This window comes from Prionailurus bengalensis, chromosome E1 (genome assembly GCF_016509475.1).
Source record: "Prionailurus bengalensis isolate Pbe53 chromosome E1, Fcat_Pben_1.1_paternal_pri, whole genome shotgun sequence".
Taxonomy (NCBI): domain Eukaryota; kingdom Metazoa; phylum Chordata; class Mammalia; order Carnivora; family Felidae; genus Prionailurus; species Prionailurus bengalensis.
Genome location: NC_057347.1, coordinates 55498314 through 55521799, shown reverse-complemented (window position 1 = coordinate 55521799; position 23486 = coordinate 55498314). Strand labels below are relative to the sequence as shown.

At 59.9% G+C, this 23486-nt stretch overlaps 2 protein-coding genes across 8 annotated transcripts in view; one reads left to right on the top strand and one right to left on the bottom strand.

Annotated features, from left to right (window-relative positions):
• The first annotated feature begins 506 nt into the window (after positions 1-506).
• UNC13D (unc-13 homolog D) lies at positions 507-14421 on the top strand. 3 transcript variants are annotated; one of them, XM_043585306.1, is made up of 33 exons: positions 507-652; positions 950-1160; positions 1873-1908; positions 2186-2293; positions 2411-2470; positions 2562-2628; positions 2874-3054; positions 3392-3436; positions 3574-3642; positions 3818-3887; positions 4077-4181; positions 4292-4384; positions 4459-4562; positions 6152-6269; positions 6374-6498; positions 6634-6724; positions 6807-6863; positions 6943-7040; positions 7146-7197; positions 7276-7409; positions 7488-7608; positions 7957-8100; positions 8299-8397; positions 8501-8707; positions 8870-8938; positions 9810-9889; positions 11439-11544; positions 11619-11690; positions 12097-12180; positions 12277-12397; positions 12624-12747; positions 13184-13380; positions 14145-14421. In XM_043585306.1, the coding sequence occupies exons 2-33, from the start codon at positions 1044-1046 to the stop codon at positions 14264-14266; spliced, it is 3276 nt and encodes a 1091-aa protein (XP_043441241.1). In that variant the 5' UTR covers positions 507-652; positions 950-1043; the 3' UTR covers positions 14267-14421. The 3 variants fall into 3 exon arrangements, 2 of the variants coding, with proteins under 2 accessions (XP_043441241.1, XP_043441242.1); XM_043585307.1 differs by lacking the exons at positions 507-652; positions 950-1160 and adding an exon at positions 1171-1737; XR_006297978.1 differs by lacking the exons at positions 507-652; positions 12624-12747 and having other exon boundaries at positions 742-1160; positions 14145-14217.
• A 1064-nt stretch (positions 14422-15485) lies between these two features.
• UNK (unk zinc finger) overlaps positions 15486-23486 on the bottom strand; it is a 32977-nt gene continuing 24976 nt past the window's right edge. For all 5 annotated transcript variants that reach the window (XM_043585312.1, XM_043585311.1, XM_043585309.1 and 2 more), the window contains 7 exons: positions 22874-22939; positions 22222-22396; positions 21290-21391; positions 20955-21143; positions 18645-18826; positions 17771-18028; positions 15486-16949 (listed from right to left, as the gene is read on the bottom strand). In XM_043585312.1, the coding sequence (XP_043441247.1) occupies positions 16794-16949; positions 17771-18028; positions 18645-18826; positions 20955-21143; positions 21290-21391; positions 22222-22396; positions 22874-22939 (1128 nt within the window). In that variant the 3' untranslated portion in view covers positions 15486-16793. The remainder of the gene's footprint in view (positions 16950-17770; positions 18029-18644; positions 18827-20954; positions 21144-21289; positions 21392-22221; positions 22397-22873; positions 22940-23486) is intronic.

Genomic DNA, 23486 nt, shown 5'->3' with positions numbered 1-23486 from the left:
CCACTCCGGCTTCCCACGTCTCCATTCCACGGTGGTTACTCGGCAACTTCGCCCACCCACGGGGTCCCCTGGGGCCTGGGGCAGCCCAGCAGCTGTCCTGGGCTGGGAGCTTTAGAGCTTTAGAACCAGGGGCCGGGCTGCTGTGCTCACCACCTCGTGGAAGGGTGCCTGTGGGAGGGACATGTCAGGTGGCCCCTCCTGCGGGTGCCTTCTCCTTGTGAAGCTCCGTGCCTGGGAGCAGGGAAGAGCCAACCTCCGTGCCCAGGCCTGCACCCCCCTGGGCCCTGGCCTGGAGGAAGGCCATGGGTGTGGCATCCGTGCCTCTGGGAGCTCAGAAAGCCCAGTACTGAAGTGTCCTATTTTTCTGTCCCTTCTTGCTGGGCTGCACCGTCTCTCCAGCCTCGTCCTCTGGCCAGCCCCGCCCAGAAGTCCCTGGGGTTGGCTAACCCCCTACAAGGGCATGTGAAGGGAGCACCCTCTTGATGTCCTTGTGGGGGCAGGGGCCCCAGGGCCGTCTCCGCCCAGCACAGCTTGGCCCAGTCACCTTGGTGGAATGTCACCTGTGGAGTGGAGCAGGCTGAGCAGTTGGCTGCCCCCTGGGGAGATGCCTCTCTGGAGCCCCCACCCTGTGCCCTGCCCAGCTCCGCCCTAGGTCTGTGGGTGAGAACCCCACCGACACGGGGCAGCTCCCCTCGGCCCCTGGCCCAGCTGGGTGCACAGCTGGGAGGGGGCAGGGTGGCGCTGACGCCCCCCCCCTCCCCCGTCTCCCGGCCTCTGTGGGAGGGTGGGGTGGAGCCGGACCCGCCCACCGGGTCCACCTGCCTCCAGTTTGGGAGAGTTCCTCCCAGGACCCCAGCAGGCCGGAGGGAGGAAGGTACAGGCCTCAGAGGTGGTGAAACCCTGACCGGAACCTCCCCCGGCCCGCGGCCCCCACCCCTCCCTCGCGCAGGGTGGCACCCGGTGCTCTTTGCATAATCCTGTGGCTTCGTGATCGTCACCCTGCGGCAGCGGCTCGGCAGAGGGGAAGGGCAGAACGGGCCACCATGGCGACACACCTCTCCCAGTCCCAGCGGCGCCCTCCCCTCTTACGCCAGGCCATCAAGATAAGGCGCCGCAGGGTCAGAGATCTGCAGGATCCCCTGCCCCGAACGGCTCAGGAGGTAGGACTGACCTCAGTGAGGAGAGTGGCCAGGGTGCGGGGCTCCACCTCTCACGGGCTGGGGCTAAGGGTGTGGTCCCTTCCCTGCCTTTCGCAGCACCTGGGCAGGACCTTCTGGGTTGGCAGACCGGGGGCTGCTGCGTGTTCTCTGGGCCATCCTGGGCCTCAGGTCTTGGGGTCTGAGGCTCTCTGAGCCTGTGCCTTTGGTGGGGCCACCCACCCCATCCTCTGCTCCTCCAGCTCCAAAGTCACCAGCTGTTAGGGAGCGGCCCTGCCGTGGGCTGGGGTGCTGGGGGGGGTGGGTGGGGACCAGCTGAGTGGCCCCCAGGCCTGCTTGGCATGTCCCCCAGTCTCCCACCTCCACTGCTGGGCCTCACTTCCGCCGCTAGGGTGTGAGCGTGGCCGACCCGATAAGCGGTGCTGCTTCCTCTGGGGAAGGAAGGGAGGTTGGGGCCACGGGTGCCGCGAGCTCACCCTGCTGGGGCAGCCAAGCGCCAATGGACTTCAGCCGCGGCCGGCCAGGGGACGAGGAAGGCGGTCCGGGGCCTGGACTCCCGGGAGGCCTGCTGTGGGAACAGGTGTGCGGCCCTGGTGGGTTGGAGGCCGGGGACCCCGCAGCCCTAGGCCTGGGCCTGCTTGGTGAGGAGCCGTTCCTGCTGTCTGAGCCCTGGTCCAGGCCTTGGGGACATCTGTCTTTTCACCTTGCTCCCCAGATCGAGCCTCCATCCCACCACTTCTCCCCTGAAGAGGTAAGAATCAGAGTATTGGGGAGGCAGTGAGGTGGTGGGAGGCAGCCCCACATTCTTCAGAACACTCTCCTTGGCCACTGGCCAAGGCTGATGGCAACAGCAGGGGAGGGAGACTTCTGGGTCTTAACCCCCCCCCATCCCCCACACGTTGGGGGTGCCTCGTCCCAGCTTTGGGAGTGCAGTGCTGGTGCCAGGGGTGGATGGCGGGGGGCGGGTGGGGGGGCTCGCCTTGCAGTGGGCTGACAGGGGTCCCTGAGGTGACTGTGCTGTGCCTCAGCGGGCCCTACTCTACGAGGAAGCTCTCTACACCATCCTGCACCGCCTGGGTCAGCCCGAGCCCAACCATGTGAAGGAGGCCTCAGAGCTGCTTCGATACCTGCAGGAGGTGAGCCCAGCCCCCACTCTGCCCGCCATCCTGCAGCCTGGACTCAGGCAGGAGTCCTCTTCCCCGCCGGCCGTCCCCGCCCTGTGCCCTAAGTCTCTTACGCTCCCATCCCACCAGGCCTTCCACATGGGGCCCGAGGAACACCAGCAGCTGCTGCAGAAGGTCCAGAAGCTTGAGGTAACCCTGGTCCAGGACCGCCCTAGGCTAGGACAGGGGCCGGGAAGCCCAGCTCCCTCCAGGAGTCAGGCTCACCCTCCCGTCCTTCCAGAAGCCAATATTTTGTCTGAAGGCAACGGTGAAACAAGCCAAGGGCATTCTGGGCAAAGACGTCAGTGGTGAGTAGAGGGTGAGGGTCCCTGAGGGCCTTCTTGCCAACATCTCCTTCTCCCCATCAGGCTGTCCCAGAACTGGGAGGGAGCTCCCATCTCCCAGGCGTCCCCCGGGGCTCACCTGGGTGCTGCTGACCCCGGGCCCTTCGAGTCTGTGGATGGGCTGGGGCTTTGCCCCTGGGGTGATGAGGGAGTCTCCCAGGGAGCCTGGCCAGCACCCTGGTGGCCTCGTCCTTCCCCCCCTTCCCCAGGATTCAGTGACCCCTACTGCCTGCTGGGCATTGAGCAGGGGGTGGGCGCGCCGGGAGGCAGCCCTGGGTCCCGGCATCGGCAGAAGGCTGTGGTGAGGCACACCATCCCAGAGGAGCAGACCCACCGCACCCAGGTCATCACCCAGACCCTCAACCCTGTCTGGGAGGAGACCTTCATCCTGTACGTGGCCCGGCCCCAGCCCCTATTCCCTCAGTGAGATCAGCAGGACTTCCTGACTCAGGGGAGGTGACTCGGCCTGACCGGAGGAGGAGCCTGCTCCCTGGGCCAGAGATAGACGGGAGGCCAGACAGGACAGAGCAGTGGCCCATGTGTGCAGGCGGGGTGTGGAGGGTTGGTCTGGGGGGTAGGCCGAAGCCTTGCCTTAGAGGACGGAGGAGCAGTTTGCTAGGAGGGGTCGGACTGGACAGTGGCGGAGTGGGGGAGGGAGCTCCCAGGGACAGGCTCCGGTTGGCTCCGGCCCTCCAAGGCCCTCAGCCGTGCCCTTTCCTCCCTGTAGGGAGTTTGAGGACATAAGCAACTCAAGCTTCCATCTGGACATGTGGTGAGGGGCGTCCCCTGCCTGGCGGGGTCAGGGAGAGAAAGGGGGCGAGTGGGGGTGGGGTAGGCCCTCCTCCCGAAGGGGTCAGGGGCTCCCCGGACACCCTCCCTGCCTTTTGCTCAGACCTTTGCCCCCCTCAGGGACCTGGATACCGTGGAGTCTGTCAGACAGAAGCTCGGGGAACTCACCGATCTGCATGGGCTGCGGAGGTGAATGCCGTGGGGAGCAGGTTCCTGGGGAGGGCGTGTGGGCCCCTCTGCCCTCCCCGTGCATGCGGGTTGTCTGCTGGGCTGCAGGCTGTGTCTGGGCCCAGGATGGGGACGGATCCCAGCCTGACCCCTCAGTGTCTTGGCCCATCCCCCTCATGGACCCTGTCTGGAACAGGATCTTTAAGGAGGCCCGGAAGGACAAAGGCCAGGATGATTTTCTGGGGAACGTGGTTCTGAGGCTACAGGTGAGTGGGGTCAGGAAAGAGGCTCAGGAGAGAGACCGAACGGGGGTTCACGAGGAGTTCAGGGGAGCGGTACCGGGTCCACACCAAGCAGGGCCTGGGGTCTCCCTCCTCTTGCCTCCTCTGCCCCCAACTGTGTGAGATTCATGCCACCCATGGGCACGGGCACCCCCTGCCCGCCCTTCCCGCCAGGACCTACGCTGCCAAGAGGATCAGTGGTACCCTCTGGAGCCCTGCACCGAGACCTACCCCGACCGCGGTCAGTGCCACCTCCAGTTCCAGCTCATTCACAAGCGGGTAGGTTGGGGGCCGGGTACAGGGACCGTCCAGGGGCCTGCCTGGGGTGGCCGGACGGGCCGCACCGGCCGCGGGGCCCTCCACTCACCGCCGTGCTGGCCCCGTTGCAGAGAGCCACCGCGGCCAGCCGCTCCCAGCCCAGCTACACGGTGCACCTCCACCTGCTGCAGCAGCTCGTGTCCCACGAGGTCACCCAGCACCAGGTACTGCCCTCCCAGCGCCGGGTGGTACGGGGCTCGCCTGCTGGGTCCTGACACCCCTCCACCTGTCCCCGCAGGCGGGCAGTACCTCCTGGGACGGGTCGCTGAGTCCCCAGGCTGCTACCATCCTCTTTCTCCATGCCACGCAGAAGGACCTGTCCGACTTCCACCAGTCCATGGCGTGAGTGCACGGCCCAGCCGGAGCACCCGGAAGGGTCACCTGTCCTCCTACAGGCTGGCAGCTCAAAGTCGAACCCTCGGGAGATTTCTGTTTGGCCCCAACTGTGTGTTCTAAGTTGTTTTTGTTTTAAGTTTATTTACGCGGGTTCATTGACGCGGGTTGGGCATACAGAGAGAGAGAGAAAGAAGCCTGAGCAAGCTCCTTGCCGTCGGCGTAGAGCCTGATGCGGGGCTCGAACTCAGATCACGACCTGAGCCGAAATCAGGAGTTGGACGCTTCTCCGGCTGAGCCGCCCAGGCGGTCTCCCTGTGTTTTCAGTTTTGAGTCAGTTGCCCACTTTTACAAGTCTGGAGGTTTTCCACATGGAGTCACGTGTCCAGCATCCCACGGACCCTAAGTGCTGTCGTTCTGCTGGGCTGTAGCTGGCCACGGCGGAGCGCACGGCCTCCCCGGCCCCTCACGGCTGCCATCGGCCCATGTCACTCCCTGGCATTTGAATTCGCCACCCCTGCCCCAGATCGGCAGCCCCGTCTTCCGGCACCACCACCCTTGAGTCAACAGACTTGCGCGCCAGCATTGCCAGATCTGTGTTGAGGGCCTGTCCCATCCCCTGTGCCCCAAGAGGTTGTGGGAACGAGGGAAGGGGCACGCGCGAGTCCTCAGATGTTCCTGTGCGGGTGAGGAGTACAGAACTGGGGGCACCCCGGGCGCTGGCCAGGCCAGGAGGAATGACGGTGCCGGCTGCCCCGGGGCCACGGCTGACACTTGGCACTTGAGTAGGGGCCGGAAGGGGGCTGGGGGAGAAGGGCAGCTTGTAGGACCCTGGGCAGGTGGGTATTCCCAGATAGGTGGACAGGGGATGTGGGTGAGGCTGGGCCCGGGAACGGGCACCCACAGCGAGGGCCCAGGGTCCTGCGGGGCCCGAGCATGCAGTGCGGTGTCCCGGTCAGGACGAGGCCTGTCCCTGGGCTGCTCTTCTCTTCCGTCCTCCTTCACAGTCCCGCTTGGGCCACATTTCAGCTTGGTCATCACCTCTGTGCAGTGTCCCCTAAACTGTGTATGGGGCAGTCCCAGCTGATGTTTGGCACGTGTGCATGAAGGCTCAAGTCTCCAAATCTTTTTTTCGAAAGAAGCAAGAAATCCTGAATTCTTATTATTTTTTTATATTAAATAATTTTTTTAAACGTTTATTTATTTTTGAGAAAGAGAGAGAGCACGCATGAGCAGGGGGAGGGGCAGAGAGAGAGACGGAGAATCTAAGGCCGGCTCCGCACTGTGAGCGCAGAGCCCGACGCGGGGCTCAAACTCACAACCGTGAGATCATGACCTGAACTGAAATCAAGAGTCCGCCCCTTGACAGACTGAGCCAGCCAGGCGCCCCGAGAGATCCTGAATCTTTAAGTCACAGATATCCCAATTTGAGGAACAGATGATTCATTTACATGTTTGAAAAACAACTTGATGAGGTTGATGGGGGTCCATAGGAGGTCTCGGGGGCAGGGCACCTCGCTGTCCCTCCCCAGGGCCGGTGAGCAGCGGGAGGGACGCTGCCCCGCCTGGCGGGGCTGAGGGCTTCCTGTCCGCTGCAGGCAGTGGCTGGCCTATAGTCGTCTCTACCAGAGCCTGGAGTTCCCGAGCAGCTGCCTCCTGCACCCCATCACCAGCATCGAGTACCAGTGGATCCAGGGCCGGCTCAAGGCAGAACAGGTGGGCTGGGGTGGAATGAGGGGTGTTGGGCAGGCAGAGCTCAGGGTGCGGGAATGGCGGTCCGGGCCCCGTAAAGCAGCTCCCGACTCTGCCTGGCCCTGCAGCAAGAAGAGCTGGCTGCCTCGTTCCGCAACCTGCTGGCCTACGGCCTCTCCCTCATCAGGAGGTTCCGGTCTGTTTTCCCCCTCTCTGTCCCCGACTCCCCAGCCCGGCTGCAATCTCTTCTCAGGTCAGCGGCTACCCCTTCCCCTTCTTCAGTGAGGCCAGGAACGAGGGTGCCTGCAGGGATGCGGCAGCCTGCTGGAGATGGGAGGGGGGGTACAGGGGCAGCGGGCGTCCTGGACCCAGCTGTCTGTCCCCACAGGGTCCTGGTACAGATGTGCAAGATGAAGGCCTTTAGGGAGCTGTGCCCCGACAGCGCCCCCCTGCCCCGCCTGGTGACCGAGGCGCTGCGGGTATGGGTACTCACCCTGGGGACGAGGAGGGCACGTGCCTGAGCCTAGTGACCCTCCCTGCTCACCCCCTCTTTGCCCGCAGACCGGCACCGTCGAATGGTTCCACCTGAAGCAGCAGCACCATCAGCCCATGGTGCAGGTGAGGGGGCTCGGGCAGGGCGGCGGGGTGGGGTGCTCGCCCCTTGCAGCCCTGCTCAGCGCACCTCTGTCCCTGCCAGGGCATGCTGCAGGCAGGCAAGGCCTTGCTGAGCCTGGTGCAGGACATCATTGGCGACCTACACCAGTGCCAGCGCACGTGGAACAAGATCTTCCAGAAGTGAGCAGGTGGCTGGGTTGGGAGGTAGTGCGGCGGGGGCTCAGAAGAGGGACCAGAAGGACCCCTGTGTGTGCCACCAGGTCACACTTGTCGCCTTCCTTCCAGTGCCCTCAAGGTCAACCTCTTCTCCATGGCTTTCCTGGAGCTTCAGTGGCTGGTGAGTCTCGCCCCGCGTCTCCGGGCCGTGCCCTCTACCCTGGCTCTGGAGCCCTGTCCCCACGCCTTCCCTCCGCAGGTGGCCAAGCGGGTACAGGACCACACGGCGGCGGTGGCGGGCAGCCCCGTGTCCCCGGAGGTGGGCGAGAGTCTATTCCAGCTCTATGTCAGCCTCAAGGAGCTCTGCCAGCTGGGCCCAGTCCCCGCAGAGAGGTGGGCAGTGGCGGGTCAGCACAAAAGAGAGAGGAGGGCGGAGGAGAGGCTCCCAGGCTGAGCCCCGGCCCTCCCCAGGGATGGCGTCCTGGCCCTGGATGGCTTTCACCGCTGGTTCCAGCCCGCCGTCCCCTCCTGGCTGCAGAAGACATACAGTGTGGCCCTGGCGCGGGTGCAGCGCGCTGTGCAGATGGATGAGGTGGGGGCGGGGCCCGAGACCACGGATGGGGTCCCGGCCTTGGGGGTGGGGCTTGGGGCTCTGCTTGTACCTCCAGGATGTGCAGAAGCTGGTAACCGGCTCTTGGAGCCAGTTGTGCAAAACGCCGCCTCCTGATATCCTTGGTGTAAAGCGTGGCTTTCCTTCACAGACTGATCTGTGCAGCCGGGGGGTCCCTGGGTGGGGAGCCTCGCTCGCACCCCTGGTAGTCCGCCCCCCTCCCCCCCGGCCCCGCCCCATCCTGCATGCTTGCGGAAGGAAGGAGGGAGGGAGGAGCAGGAATCTGGCAAGGCCTGAGCCCTCCTTTCTGCACCCTCTCCCATCCCCCAGTTGGTGCCCCTGGGTGAACTGACCAAGCACAGCACATCAGCCGTGGATCTGTCCACCTGTTTCGCCCAGATCAGCCATACTGCCCGGCAGCTGGACTGGCCCGACCCAGAGGAGGCCTTCATGATCACCGTCAAGTTTGTGGAGGTGCGGCGTCTTCGTGGGTCCTTCCCCTCCTTTCTAGGACAGCCCCATTTCACTCACCCTCTTTCTCCCCAGCTCCTCCTGCCCCAGCAGCCTCCGAGGCCTGTGTCTTAAGTCCCCAAGTCACCGAGATTTCCGTGCCTCTCCACATTGACCCCCTCGTGGGCTCCCCCCGCGTTGATCCTCCTCTCCCCACCCCAGGATACCTGTCGGCTGGCCCTGGTGTACTGCAGCCTCATAAAAGCCCGGGCCCGGGAGCTCTCCGCAGGCCAGAAGGACCAGGGCCAGGCGGCCAACATGGTAAGGGCCGGACCTGGGTGTCGGGGACCGGGGTGGGGGTAGGGGCTGCCAGTCCCGGCACAACTCCGGAAGCTCTGCCTCCTGCGCCTGTGCCTGCCCTCAGCTATGCGTGGTGGTGAACGACATGGAGCAGCTGCGGCTGGTGATCGGCAAGCTGCCCACCCAGCTGGCATGGGAGGCGCTGGAACAGCGGGTAGGGGCTGTGCTGGAGCAGGGGCAGCTGCAGAACACGCTGTATGCCCAGCTGCAGGGCGCGCTGGCCGGGCTGGGCCACGAGATCCGCACTGGCGTCCGCACCCTGGCCGAGCAGGTACCTTGTCTGATCCGCAGGGCGCCCCCCCCCCGCCCCCCACCGGACTTGGGCTGACGTCCGGCCCCTACCCCTTCCCGAACCTAAACCCAGGCTCCAAGTGGCCTCACCCCGTCCTCCCCACACTTACGCCCTGGTCTCCCTCCTGCTTTGTGTCCCCAGCTGGAGGTGGGCATTGCCAAGCACATCCAGAAGCTCGTGAGTGTCAAGGAGTCTGTCCTGCCTGAGGATGTGAGTGGCCCTCCCTGCTCAGCTTTGCCAAAGGGGTTTAGGGTGGCAGGGAGCTGAAGTCGGTGGGATGTCAGCGATGAGTCCCCCAGACTTGGGCCAGAAATGTTCCCTCCTGGACCTCGGTTTCCTCCTTGGATGCTAAGGGGGCAGGGTTGGGTCATTCCACAGACTCTCCCAGCATCAGTGTGGGGACTGCAGTCGGGGAGAGCTTGGACTTTGCAGCCAGACAGATCTGGGCGTGCATCCTTCTCAGCTCCTGTTTGCACAAGCCAGCCGATTCGAGCATCCTCACGTGTCAGGGGGCACAGTGATGCGTACCTTTGGTTGTTTGGGAGACGCTGACTCATTAAGTCATCAACTATTGAAGCACTCACTCTGTCCCAGGCACTGATTTAGGCACTGGGCTATATATCAATGAACAAAACTTACGAAAAGTCTGCCCTTCCTAGAGCTTACATTCTGGTAGGGGAGGTGGAAGAGCCAAGTACATGTATGTAACTAAAACTATACGTACGTGTGTGTGTGCGTGCACACACATGGCATGTTAGATAATAAGTGCTAGAGAAAATGGAGATATTTTTAGACAGTGGCTGGGGAAAGCCTTCCTCAAGGGTGACAGCTGAGCCCAGACCTAAAGGAAGCCAGAGAAGGAGCCATGAGGATTTCCAGGGGAGGGAACGGCAAAGGCCAGGGCCCCGAGCCGGGACCGTGCGTACAGGAGGCCAGTGAGGCTGGAGCCGGCTGTGGGCAGGGGTCAGCTCCTGCAGATGTCCCAAAGCAAGTGCACAAAAGCTCCCGGTCCTGTTTGCCCTTCCGAGTCAGGGCATGGGAATGGGCCAGAACCAGACGTGCTGCCCACCCCTCTCCCCAGGCCATTCTGCCCCTGATGAAGTTTCTGGAAGTGAAGCTCTGCTACATGAACACCAACTTGGTACAGGAGAACTTCAACAGGTCTGCGGCAGCCTCCCACCCTGCGGCACCCCACCGCCTCCCACCAGCCCCTCTTTTCCGGCCTCAGCATCCATTCTCAGGGGAGGATGCAACCAGCCTCTGCTTCAAGGCTCACCTCCAGGGACAGGGGGCTCACTTCCTCACACACTATCCCATTTCCCTTTAGGCTGAGCAGAAAGCTGCCTTCTCCTTTAGCCGTGGGCTGTCTGTGGGCCTTGCTGGCTCATCTCCCCTCCTAACGTTACAGGCAATGGGTATTCTCCCATGATTCAGGGGAACTTCTAGTTAGGGTGCCTTTAAAAAATTTTTTTTAAATTATTTATTTTTGAGAGAGGGAGAGAGAGAGAGACAGACAGAGTGTGAGCAGGGGAGGGGCCGAGTGAGAGGGAGACAGTATCCAAAGCAGGCTCCAGGCTCTCCACACAGAGCCTGATGTGGGGCTTGAACCCACGAATGGTGAGATCAGATCATGACCTAAGCCGAAATTGGGCACTTAACCGACTGAGCCTCCCAGGTGCCCCTAGTTAGGGTCTCTCTTCGAGCAGGGGCCTGGGCAGCATGGCTAGAAGTCAAGGGTGTGGGCCCCAGCCCACCTGAATTCAGACTCTAGCTTTGCTGTTGCTCGGTGGGCAGAGTGCACAGATTACTCAAGTTTTCCGTGCACATGATCATAGTTCTGGCCTTTAATGAGGACCAAGTGAGTCACGTGGGGTGTCGAATGTAGCGCCTGTGCAAAGGAAGTGGTTGGCGCGCTGCAGACCGATGACCGTGGGTCCTCCCCATGGGATCCGGGCTCTGAGGCTGCTGCCCTTGCTCCCCGCGTACCACTCCTGGTGCAGCGGCCCCCGGGAAGCCCGCCTTCTTCATTTCTCAGGCCACAACATGCCATTTGTTCAGCTGAAACAGAGTTAAAGCCCCACTCCAGGGATTTCACTCACTGCTGTCTCAACAGCCATTAGAACATTGTCTGGGGGCATAATAAGCACCCAAATATGTTGACTACATTAACTACCTTTAATTAGTATGACCTTCCCCGTTCTTAATTACACAACCCAATTTTTTTTTTTTTTTTTGTACTTAACTGCCTGAATCTACTTTGGCGTGTCAAAATTCAGTTCTTTCAGGTAGTTAGTAGGACTGTGGCTTGGTTGCTATTTTTTTCTCCTGACAGTTTATCCATCCTTATCCATGCTGGAATCTTCTTCATTCTGGCCACTCCTCTACTGAATCCTGATTCTGTCACTGGGGGACCAGCCTCCCCTCCCCACCTTGTTTGTTGGGGGTTGATAATCCTACTGAGCAGGCTTCTCTGCTAGGTTATGAGACACATTGGTTGGGACTGGCCCCGCCCACCTGCCCCCCCACCCCTTGTCCTCCCTGCCCCACTCCTGCCTGTGGCTCCAGCCCTACCTGAGAAGAGGGTAGAAGTGGAGGGTGGGGGTGGGGAGGAGCTGGGGGTGGGTCTGGGTCCCTTTCTCAAGAGTGTCTCTGCTTCCTGCCCTTCCACCCTCCTATCCTGTGACTGATGTCCCTCTGCACCTCACCCCAGCCTTCTGACCCTGCTCTGGACCCACACGCTCACCGTCCTGGTGGAAGTGGCCGCCTCCCAGCGGAGCTGCCCCCTGGCCTCTAGCAGGCTGAAGATTGCACTTCAGGTAATAATAGCAGTGACCACAAATAATCCTGGTGGGAGGCTGCCCGGGGTCACCTCTGATGTCTCACCCCCTAGAATCTGGAGATCTGCTTCTACGCAGAGGGCTGTGGCCTGCCACCTGAGGCCCTGCACACAGCCACCTTCCAGGTAGGGGTCTTTTGGTGAGCTGGTTGGGTGGGGGGGGGGGGACACCTGCCTTTCTGTGCTCACCTGTGTCATCACGGATGGGGCCCAGCACGAAAAGAAAATGTGAGCCCCCTTTTCAGAAATTGAAAATTTAAAGGCAGCCACAGCAGAGCTTTGGTGTTTTAAACCAAGCATCAGGTTTTTTAAGCATGGTGAGGGGGTGGCTGTGCCACTGCAGGGGGAGCACGCCTGTGAAGCCCACCCTGTCTGTCCTGAGGGTGCGTTCTGCGGTCGGAGGTTCTGGAACGCCCAGTGCTTTCCATATCAAACTGACATCCCCTCTTGGTGGCAAGTTCCCCAAGGGCAGCCCTGGGCTGCGGTTGAGTGTGACTGTTCAGGTGACTTCTCAGCTGTGCCCCGTTCCCAGGCTCTGCAGAAAGACCTGGAGCTGCAGGCCGCTTCTAGCAGGGAGCTCATCCAGAAGTACTTCTGCAGCCGGATCCAGCAGCAGGTGAGGCTCTTTTCCTCCCTTGCACTCCCTGTGTCCCTGGAGCCCCGCCTCCACTCTGCCCCAGCCGACACTGCCCATGCGCCCCACCCTTATTAGGCAGAAGCGGCTTCTGAGGAGCTAGGGGCGGTCACAGTCAAAGTCTCCTACCGCGCCTCTGAGCAGAAGCTGCGTGTGGAACTGCTCAGCGCCTCCAGCCTGCTGCCCCTGGACTCCAATGGTGAGTGCAGGCTGTCCACTGGCCGCTCCCGAGTCTTTGCTCAGGCCCCCTTCCCCCGCGTCTCTGGCAGTTCTCTCCCGAGCGGGAGCACTGCGTGCAGTTTCTGCAGATCGCCAGGAGGGGGCAATGCTGCCGAACAGGGCACGGCTGCAGGGGCCTGGACGAGGCGGGGAGCTGGGGTATCCTTGGCAACGTGGCCTCCCCAGGTGACCTCCTCACTTGTCAGGCTCCAGCGACCCCTTTGTCCAACTGACCTTGGAGCCCAGGCACGAGTTCCCTGAGCTGGCCCCCCGGGAGACCCAAAAGCACAAGAAGGACCTTCACCCTCTGTTTGATGAGACCTTTGAATTGTGAGTGGGTCCCTGTACCTGCCACCCTTCCCTAGCCCCGGACCTCCCTCGGGCCTGCTCCTCCCACCTGAGGCCGATGGGCTCCCCTGAGATGACCGCATTTGGGTCCCAGGGAGGGGCACCCGGCACAGGGGTTTGCTGGAACCCCGGGAGGAGGAGCAGGACTGGAGGGGAAGACCCCCACCTGTTGGGCTGAGAGGCTTCTGCTTCCAGGGAAGGTCTGGGGACATAGGCCCTTGCTTTGAAGTATCAGCCCACAGAGGAGGAGTTAGGACATACTAGGCTGAGAACTGGCTTTGCGATCCTAACTCCCACCTGTCTGCCCTCAGCCCTGTCCTGTCCTCAAGATCCAGGGGCGAACTGTGTGTGCGGGTGGGTGCCAGTGACCGTGGGGTGGGGGAGCCGGCAGCTGAGCCCCACTCTGTCCCCCACTCAGCCTGGTGCCTGCTGAGCCGTGCCGGAAGGACGGAGCTTGCCTCCTGCTCACGGTGCTGGACCATGACACGCTGGGGGCTGATGACTTGGAAGGGGAGGCCTTTCTGCCACTACGCTCAGTGCCGGGCCTGACTGGGACGGAGGAGCCTGGCGAGGTGCCTCAGACCCGTCTGCCCCTCACCTACCCTGCGCTCAACGGTAGGCCTGAGCCCCAGGGCAGAGGCTGTGAGGCTTCGGGTGCAGGGCCAGGCCCAGCACTGGGGGTGCAGGGGAAGGGCAGCCTGTAAAACCTCAGGCAGTGGCCCCCAGGGAAGCAAATGAAGTCGGGGTCAGAGAAATCCCTCCTTGGATGTGGAAGCCAGTGGAGTCTGTGTGGTGGCTCGTGCTGAGTAGATAGCTCAGTCTAATCAAGAGACCAGGGAAATTTGTTAGCCCAAGTGTGGTGGGACCCTCTAGTGGAGGAAGGTCACTAACAGGCTTACTTGGGGAGAGGGCCTGAGTGTCTCTGACCAGGGGGCACAGCCCAAGCATCCTCCAGGCTGGATAGTAAGAATAGGTCACATGTCCAAGCACTTATGAGCCACTTTTAAGCACCTGACGCATATTAACTCTCAATCCTACAACCACCCAGTGTGGCAGGTGGTATTGCTGTTTTACAGATAAGTAAACTGAGGCACAAAGAGGCCGACTCCCTAGCCTAAGGTTCTCATGCAAAAAGGCAAGAGTTGCAGCCTGAAACGCACCTCAGCCTCTTCCAATGCAGTTGGGTCCGTGTCTGTGCCAGTGCAGTTGTGCTAGGGGATAACCTCAGGCTGTCTTGTGAGCTTGGCTGGTGTGTGTCCATCACTAGTTTTCAGGATGGCTGGGGAACGGGTCAGTGCTGTGACCCCCACCACTAGCCAGGCACTGCTTACCCCCACCCCCGGCGCCACAGGCTGACCCCCAAACGCCTCTCTTCGCAGGGGATCCTATCCTGCAGCTGCTGGAGAGCCGGAAGGGTGATCGGGAGGCCCAGGTGTTTGTGAGGCTGCGGAGGCAGCGAGCCAAGCAGGCCTCCCAGCATGCCCCAAAGCCAGGGCGGTAGCAGTGGAGGTTGGGGAGGGGGCTGGGTGCCTGCAAGATCTGGGTTCTCCCCACCAGCCTGGCCTAACAGTCCGCTAGGGCCCTGCAAGTCTGGGGAACCCCGGTGTGCAGAAGGCCCAGAGTGTGGATCCTCTCTGGTCCTCCCACCAGAGGGGCCCGGGGTGCTGGGGCCGGGGCCCCTGTGGTATTTATACTCCCTCCCCCTGCCTCCAGCCCTGGCCTCAGCATTCTCTACCAAATTTCAGCACCAGGGGGAGGGGGCCCTGCTCTGGCAGAGCTGTCTCCCTGAGTTTCTAGCCTGCCTATTCCAGTCACTGGGGTGGGGGGCTAGGCTCCCTGGGGCCTGCTCTTTAGCTCTCCTTCCCTGGTTCACTGGGGCTGGGGCTACCGCTGCCCTGAGAGGGAGGGTGGCAGCTATAATGAAGGGAGCCTGGCTCCTCTCCTGAGGCGGCTACTGGGAACCTTCTGGCTCTGAAGAGGTGAGAACTGGCAGGCAGTGGGGCTGGCATAGAGGAGCAGGAAGGACAGCTTGGTCAACTGTGTCTACTGCGGACCCCTCCCTGGGACAGTACCTGCCACTTAGAAACTTTCTTAGCAAAAATAAAAAACCAAAAACAATTCATTGTCCTCTAAGGAACTATGCTGTTGCCCTGCATCGGGGTCCAGGAGATTACAGTCAGCACAAGGGCCTGATGCTCCCAAGGGGAGCACCATAAGTGGGGGTCTCCCAGGAGTTCAGTTGTGTGTCTATTCAAGGGCTGAGAGGAATGGAGTTGCAGCCTGGCCTGGGGGGGACGTGGCCCCTATGCTGAGAGAGCCCAAGGCCGGGTTGTCCTATCTAGCTGTGTGACCCTCTCTGAGCCCACACAAGTATGATGGGGGAGGGTGGTGAAGGGGGTCAGTCGAGATCATGCAAGGCTCCTTTCAGCTCTGAACCTGAGATCCATACAGAGCGCCCATTAGCTGTGTTTCTTCACAGCTACCTACTAGGCCAGCTAAGAGCAGGGGGAGGAAAGAGGTGGCTCAAAGGCTGGGACCCTCAACCTTCCTTTTAGTGCTTTTGAGAGAAGACAGTCCTCCTCCTCTGAGAAACTACTAGGGGCCCTGTTGTCTTTTGCAAAACAGTAAGTGAATGGGTCCCAGCTGATGGGGCATAAGCTCTTTCTATAGCCCAGGTGGGGCTGGATCTCCCTCACCCTCATGTAAACAAGCTACCACTGTTAAGTTCATATTTTATTTCCAATAGGTTTGGAGCTTTGTTGATTTTTGCATTTTCGTAAAAAAAAAAAAGTTTTCACTTAATTCATTGAAAGCCCTTTCGTGCTGAGCCCAAGGAGAGCCTGGTCCAGGCCAGACCCTTCACAGCCCTCTTGCTCCCACCCCAGACCCCCAGCGCTGGGAGCAGGGTGGCTTCCCTCCACCCGCTCTGCCCTCCCGCACCCACTGCATCTTTCTGTACAGAACAATTTTTAAAATGGAAGCTAAGACACAATATACATCGGACAGGCACGCACACACATGTACACAGGCGTCTGCTCCAAATGGGCAGGACGTCAGCTGCACTCAGAGAGCACCAAGGAATGCATACGGAGCCCCTCCCGGTGAGGAGGGCAGGGCCTGAGCCCTACCTTGGTCCTCAGTCCGTAGCTCCTCCCCACCAATTGCCCTGCTAGCTGCCAGTGGGAAGGGAGGAAATGGGGGTGGGGGTGGGGGAAGCTGACAGCAGCTGGGGGGTTATGAAGAGGGCAGTGCCAGTCTGGTAGGTGGCCCTGGGGCCAGGGAGGCTGCTTTTGGGAGCCCAGAGGGAGAGGACTGAGGTGGATCCCTGGCCTCAGGAACCTGAGGGGTAGAACTCCTGGGCCTTGCCCCTCAAGGAGCTTCAAGGGCCCAGGGGTGGGAATGGGGCTGGCCCCTGCAGCTTTGGCCTGCCAGCCCCAGACTAAATACACATTTGGTAAACCTAGGAGCTAGGCTGGCTTCGACCCCAGCACATCCCCCTCAAGCCTCACAGCTGGGAACCAGGTATGCCCTGGGGATGTCCACATCCCTGGCTCTCTCCCTGGCCTGGGGAGGTGCAGTGAACAGAGCCTGCCCTGAAGGCTTGGTCCCTCCCCTCAGCCCCTTCCAGCTTCCCGCTCAGGCCCCAGGAAGAAGTTAAAACTAGTTAGTTTCCCTACATTTAAAAAGAGACAGAAACGTATCCCCTGCTGAAGCCCAGTGGGCGAAGAGGGGACTTTGTCTCTGCAGTGGAAAAGGAGGGAGTGGGCAAGGGGAGGGCTGCAAAATAGTTTTTTCTTTTAAAAAGTGCTTGGTAAGTCTGTTTTAAAGTGTGTGTCTATATCTATGTACAGATATACACACAGACACTGTTCACACACTGCCGCCCACGCATACCTACACACATACAGAAATGTATACATATACAGAATCATATACATATACATACATACATACATACATACATATATATATACTTTAAAAAGTCCTAGGTAAGAAGATCTGAGCCAGGCCAGGGCCAGGCTGCGGGGTCACGACTGGAGAGCGTGGGCCCGGCCAGGCTGGCAGACCGGGCACTCGCTGCCCTCGGCACAGAGCTCACACAGCACGGCGTGTTGGCACGGCAGCACCGCTCGGTTCTGTTCCTGACACTTAAGGCATTTCACCGACTGCATGTGGAACACGGCCTGCGGGAGAAAGTGACATCATGGTCACCAGCCTGGCCCGGAGTTAGACAAGGAGCTTTCCTCAACATTCTCTTTGGTTCCCTTGATGAGGAACCAGAGGCACAGAGCTCAGCAGCATGGCTGCCAAGTGAGAGGGCAGAGTCAGAGTCCAGGCTGATGCCCTCAGGGCTCCCAATGTCTGCTTCCAGGGGTGCGGAGGGAGAGGGCAGGGCCAGTGCTGCTCTGCAGCCCCCACCCTGACGGGCTCTTTCTCCCACAAAGCCTCTGCCTCTTGTCTCGCTCTCACAGGGACCCTCAGTCCTCAAACGAGAACAATGGGGCCTGGCTGCAAATGCCTGGTGAAAAAAAGAATGCACTCTCTGCTGTGCCATGCTCCCTGGGGATCAGTGGGGCACCTAGGAATGCAGAGAAAGTAGCCCTGGGGACCTAACTGTTCTGGAATGTCTTCTGGTATGTGCAAGCTCACAGGAGAAGCGTCTCAATGTAACCGAAGGCCCAGGCCTAGTAATGCAGCCTAGTAACGCCTGCAGTAATGCAGTAATGCAGCCCCCTCAGAACTGTGGGGGCTGGGGCGGTGGGGGCGGGGGGGGGGGGAGTGTGGGTACTGACGCCTCCCTGTCTCCAGCTTTCTCACCTCCCAGCAAGTGACATTTTCTCCTACCTCTCCTCCGAGAGGGCAGCATTTTGTGTCAGCCCAGCAGCTGGGCAGAGGCTCCCAGAAGGGTGGCTGTCCCTGGGGCAGCGTGGACCCATCTGAGTCCAAGCGCTGCTGAGGCTGCTGGACACCCCCACCCAGCGCTCCCCTAACCTCCTGGGCTGACCTTGTCCACTTGTTCCAGGTGGGCCCGCAGCTGCTTCTGGAGGGAGTAGAGGGTGGAGAGTGAGAGGGCCTCCAGGTCGGAGAAGGTGGGCAGGGCCTGTGGGTCGGGGCCTGAGTGCAGCCGCTCCAGCTCTTCCTGTAGCTTCTTAACCTGCTCCTCCAGTGCATCCCGCTGCTCCCGGGCCAGCTCGCACTCAGCACCTGCTGCGCTGGCCCGCTCACCGGCCTCCTCTGCCTCCTTCTTCCAGGCATCACAAGCCTGTGGGCCCAACACACAGCACCTCATCTTGATGGCCCCCTGGCCCTGCAACCCTCCCCCCTGCAAATACATCTCTGGGAGCCTGCAGGGACCACCGTGGCTGCGGGGCCTACTGGAGAGCTGGGTCAACTGTCTGGGGAGGGCACAGGCAGGGGGCTGACACTGCCTGCAGACAAGGGAGGTTTCAAGATCTGCAAGAGACCCTGTGTGTGTCAGGAAGGGGGCTGAAGCCAGCACGGCAGAGGAGCGCTAGGCAGAGCTGGGCATGTTGGCCAGCACCTGCAGGAGCAGCCAGGCTGCACCTGGACAGAGGGACCATCTCAGAGCCTAGAACACCCTGGAAAGTCAGGGTTTCTGGGGAGAGTCAAGCAGTCCTGTGGGATCAAACCAAATAAGCAACTCATGGTGGGAATTCCGGGCCCGGGACACCAGCCAGCCCAGGGTCCTGACTGGCAAGGCAAGTGTTTCCACAGGGAAAGAAAGTGAACAAAACTAAATTTCTGCTCTGTCCTCCAGGACCCTGGGCCTCCCACCCCTGCGCCTCCTCTGTGTAAGATGGGCGAAGGCTGCATGCCATCAGGCCCTGGGAAGGCAAGTGGGTGTGGGGGCCCAGTACCTGCTTAGCCTGCTTCCAGGACTCCTCCCACTGCTTGATGGTGCTGTTGGCTTCTTCGAGCTCTTGCCGCAGCCGGGCCAGCTCAGCAGCCCCTGGCCCTGACAGGAAGGCAGGAGAAGTGCCTGGGGAGAAGCTACCAGAGGCAAAATGCTCCCAGATGCTGCTATTCATCCCGTTCAGACCTGCATCAGGAAATGGAAGAACATCAGGGTTCTGGAAGGCTTCAGACCCAGACCCTGGGCCCCATCCACCCCTGCCTGGAGGCTTCCAGGGGCTAGCTGTGCAAGGCTTCAGCAATATCAGGCCAGGGAATTTTACAGGGATGTGTTGGCCCCGCAGCTGCATCAGACCTACCGTAGCATCACCTGCTACTCAACACTTTGCACTTAACTTCTGAGGCTTAGCAACCTCATCTGTAAAGTGAGGTTCCCATCACTTGCCTCACAGTGATTCAGGGGACTTGGGAAGGACTGGAGGGACAGCAGTCTGTAAAGGTGGCAATTTGTGATTGTGACTTGACTGTTGGGCTAGAGAGGGGAGAACCCCCTTACACCTGCTGTGAGGCTAGGGAGGAAATTCGGGGGCAAAAATGTGGCCCAGAGCCTCAGATGATGGCAGAACTGTAGTAGGAAAAGTTCAGGGAACCCTGGTTCATTCTCCTTGGTTTATGATGAGTAAACAGGAAAAAAAAAAAAAAAAAAAAAAAAAGGTGTCACTAAGAATCACACAAACGGTAAACGGTGGAGACGATATACAGTCAGGGCATCTAACTCCAAAGGCTTACTTTCTCCAGTTAGCTGGGCTGCGTGCTCACCCAGCCATGTATTCGTTTACTCCTTTGACAGATGTTTGCTCACACCATGTGCCTCGCTCTGTGGCCACCAGGGCAGCCCCTGTCTTCTAGAGGGGGACCCATGCCCACCTCTGGCCTCATTCTGCCCACACTTCTCATTTGAATAACTTCTTTCTCACTCCCTTCCCACTAATCCAGCAAGGATTTTCCAGAAATCAAAGGATTCTTTCTCTCCTCCAAGCAACACATACACCCAAACTATGACAGATGTCATCCTATGTAGAGATCCTGAGATGTGCACTATCGATGAGCCTATCTGCCCTGTCCCCAGAGGTGGGAACTCACGACCAACAAAATGTCATCCTGGCAGTGAGCTCTTCCCATGCACCTCCCTCCGCACTCAGGTGGCACTTTCTCTCTTGACCACGTCCAGGTCAGGTTCCCTCTATTATTCTGAATCACAAAGCCAGGCCTCTAACTCCACACAACAGTGACAGTTTCTGAATAGGCTCTAGTGTCCATGAAGGTCTGCCTCTCTGACTAGACCACGGCTCTGTGGCAGGAGGGACTGTTGAGCTCACACTCTATAAAACCCTGCTTGATAACTACACGGAGAGGAATGAAAGGAATGAAAGAGTGTGTGGCAAGAAGGGGTACAGTCAAGATGCTTCCAGAATATGAACAAGCCAGAAAAATGTGACACAAAGCATCTGAAGCTAACAGAGCCAACATAAAATGGAACAGCCATCTTCAAAACTGGAAAGATGCTTAGAGATCAACGTGTTGCCCTGATCTCTGGTCAGAATGTCAAAGGTTGGCTCACAGGCTCAGACTCAGTGTGACCAGGAAGCCCAGCACCCTCAGGAGAGGTTATTTCTTGATCTTCTCAAACAGCTGCTGGGGGGGGGGGGGGGGGGGGACTAAGAGCAGCAGCTGCTGTTTGAGAGGCAGCGAGCTGGGCACTGTGCTGTTTTACGCATTACCTCAGTAAACACTCATGCCAGCCTGCCCACGAGAGGGTACCCTGCCCGCGGTGGAGCCTGCAGCTCGCCAGGCCCTGCTTCTAGCCACTGTCATGTGATGTGCCCTCTAGAACCCCCCAGTCCATCCCATTCCGGTTCTCATGTTCAGCAGCCTTTGGGGTCACAGCCGGGTCTGCCTGGTGCCTCTTCTTCTAGGAAGGCCACCTTGAGCCTGGGGCAAGCCTGTGCAGACTTCTCCCTTCGTCTCTTTCCCTCACATTATTTCGTTTAAGCCTTGCACCTTCCTTATGAGGAGGAGGATGCCATTATTTCTACAAACTTTAAAGCACAGGAAACTAAAAGAGGCTAAGCCACCTTGTCCAGGTGTACCCAGCTAAGGGAAACGTGGGACAGGGACCTGACCCACCTCCAAGCTCTGAGTCCCTGCTCCAACCTCTACTCTGCGCTGCCTCTGGCTATGGACAAAGTGGCCAAAAGCACTTCTGAAAGCCCAGACCCTGTTGCCCCAGGTCTGAGAGACACACCCCCTCTTACCCAAAGATCCATGTGATGCTGAGGTCCCCAAAAATGTGTTTTCGGACTGGCTCAGGTGGCCCTGGGGCTGCTGCAGGAAATGCGAGGAGAGGCTGACAGGAGGGGACGGGGATGCTGAGTGGAAGGAAGCAGAACTGCCCAAGGAGCCAGGGATATTCACGGGTGCAGAGCTCTGCAGCAAACTGCCACCTGGAAGAGAGGCCCCAGAGGGCCCAGTGAAGGCGGGGCAAGCTACACAGAGCCACGTAAGCAGGGGAAGGCTCGCCTGCCCAGCCCGGGCCAGGCTGGACCCCTAGGAGCCCTCCCTCATGCGCTGCCCACCCACTACCCAGTACCAATTGTGATGTTGCCTGGGTGGGGCACCGTGCTGTTATCAAAAGTCTTCTCTAGGGCAGCCACCCCAAACTCATTCAGGTCCAGGTCATCCAGGGCAGACTCTGGGGACACAGAGATTGGTGCGTAAACCTCCTTGCCTCCCAAGGGGCCACAGAACCCTGAGGTTCCAGGCCTCGTCTCCAGGACCCACCTCTACTGCCTCCTATTCATGCTCGGCCCCACTAGACCCAGGCTCTCAAGCCTCTGCCTGTCGGGCTGCTCCTTTGCCAACATGGACACCCTGTGCTGTGTGCCTTGCCATGTCCGGCTCAGATGGCTCTCTTCCAAAGCCTTCTGATACCTCTCCTGATGTTACAGCTTGTATGTCTCATCCTTGAGCTCTCAAGGGCAGGAAACAGATCTTTGGACCCTCAGTGGCTAATGCACAGTAGGTGCTTGACAAACACCCACTGCCCTCTGCTGAACTAGGCTGGGAGGCTGGGAACAATGTCCCTCCTCGAGGGCAGGAACACCCTATCTGCATCTCTGCCAGCCTGGTGCCTGAAACACGACCTGCCACAAAGTGCCACCCATAAAGGGCTGCTGACAGAGAAGGGCAGTTGTGTAGGTTGTCTGCTACATAAGGGTACCTAGTGAGAGTATGAGGGCCACGGGACCTATATCGTGGAATGAGGCTGCACTGGTCCAAGGGAAGAGGCGGCTCTTCCTAATTTCCACAACAGAGAAATAGCTAATTTGCTATAAGAGCTATAAGGGCCCTACACCCTGGGCTCATGTTCCCTTTAGGTCAAAGGGCTCAGAGTGCCCACCTTCTGACTCTCCCAGGTAAATGTCTACAGTGACAAGCACCCTGGTTTGGATCTCACTCGAGAGCTAGTTTCTCTGACTCCAGACCCAGTCCAGATCTTGGCAATAGAAATGGCCTAATTACCTATGACTGACTCTACCGTGTCGCTGGTGGGATAGAAGGGCAGAGCATTTGCATTCATGCCAGGGACGCTGCTGGTGCCAGCAGGGCTAGGGGGCGTAGCTGCCAGGCTGGAGGTGATACTAGAAGAGATGCTTGAGGTCAGGGGGCTGCCCACGGGAAGGATGCCCAGCATGTCCTGCAACGAGAGAATGAGGAGAGACAATGGGATGCCCGCTCATGGAAGCCATGGCCACGGGCTGGAGGGAAATGGTGCAAACCAGGGCTCATCCAGTTGCCCCCAAGCTCAGATGGGACCCCACCCACTCAACACCTTGCTGCAAGGCTGGAGTTGGGACAGCTGTGGCTTACAGGCTGCAGGGCCCACTCACCCTAGAGTCCTGCAGTAGGGGAAGGCAGAAGTGAGTACAGCGCCCGACACAGTACAGACGCTCAAGAAATATTTTTTTGACTAACTCATGAGTGAGTCCAGGAGGTAAGGGATTGCAGGGCCTGACCCCTACCTCTCTGGATTTAGGGCTGGGGCCCCACCTTAGTTCGGCCCTCAGGTTATGGGGAAAGCAGCGGCCCCCTTCTCCAAAGCCTGGGGTTCTGGGCCTATCCTGTCAACAGCAGGGGTTCCAGAAGGGGAGGAAGGGGGCTGAGAGCTGTATACCTGTTTGGGCTGAAGCAGAGGCTGCTCTTGGCTCCTGGGCTCTAGTGAGTGGGGTTTTAACTTGGCCTAAGAAAGAAAAGTCAGGGAGCACGGGATTCATGTGGTGCTAGGAAGGGCCCCTGAGTACAGGAGTCTTCCCAAGCATCCACCTGCCATGGCCCACTGAGGCTGCAGGCACCTGTCACACAGTCCCCCTCCACACACATACCCTGCTCTCCCTCCCCACCCCTACTCCATTCCCTACTCTAGGAACCAGGGGAGCTGTTTCCCTCCTCCCTGGTGACTCCAAGCCTCAGATAAGTCCAGGGAGGGACACTCTTGCCTGTTCCCCAAGGCCCTGCCACTCTATCAAGGCAGCATAAGCCAGGGAAAAGACCAGATGGTGGGACAGGAGACCGAGGGTGGAGTCCCTGCTCCTCTATTAACTGGGTCTGTGAGAGGGTCAGGTGCCTGGCCACACTAACTTTCCTGTTTCCATCTGTAAAATGGGATGGGCTCCCTCACTCTGCTCAGGGTCAAAGAGGCTGAGGACAGGGGCTTCCCAGCTCCCAGTCATGTTCCCCACAGCCAGGCCAGGACAGCTCTCCAGGGCTTCTCCTGCCCCCTGCAGAAG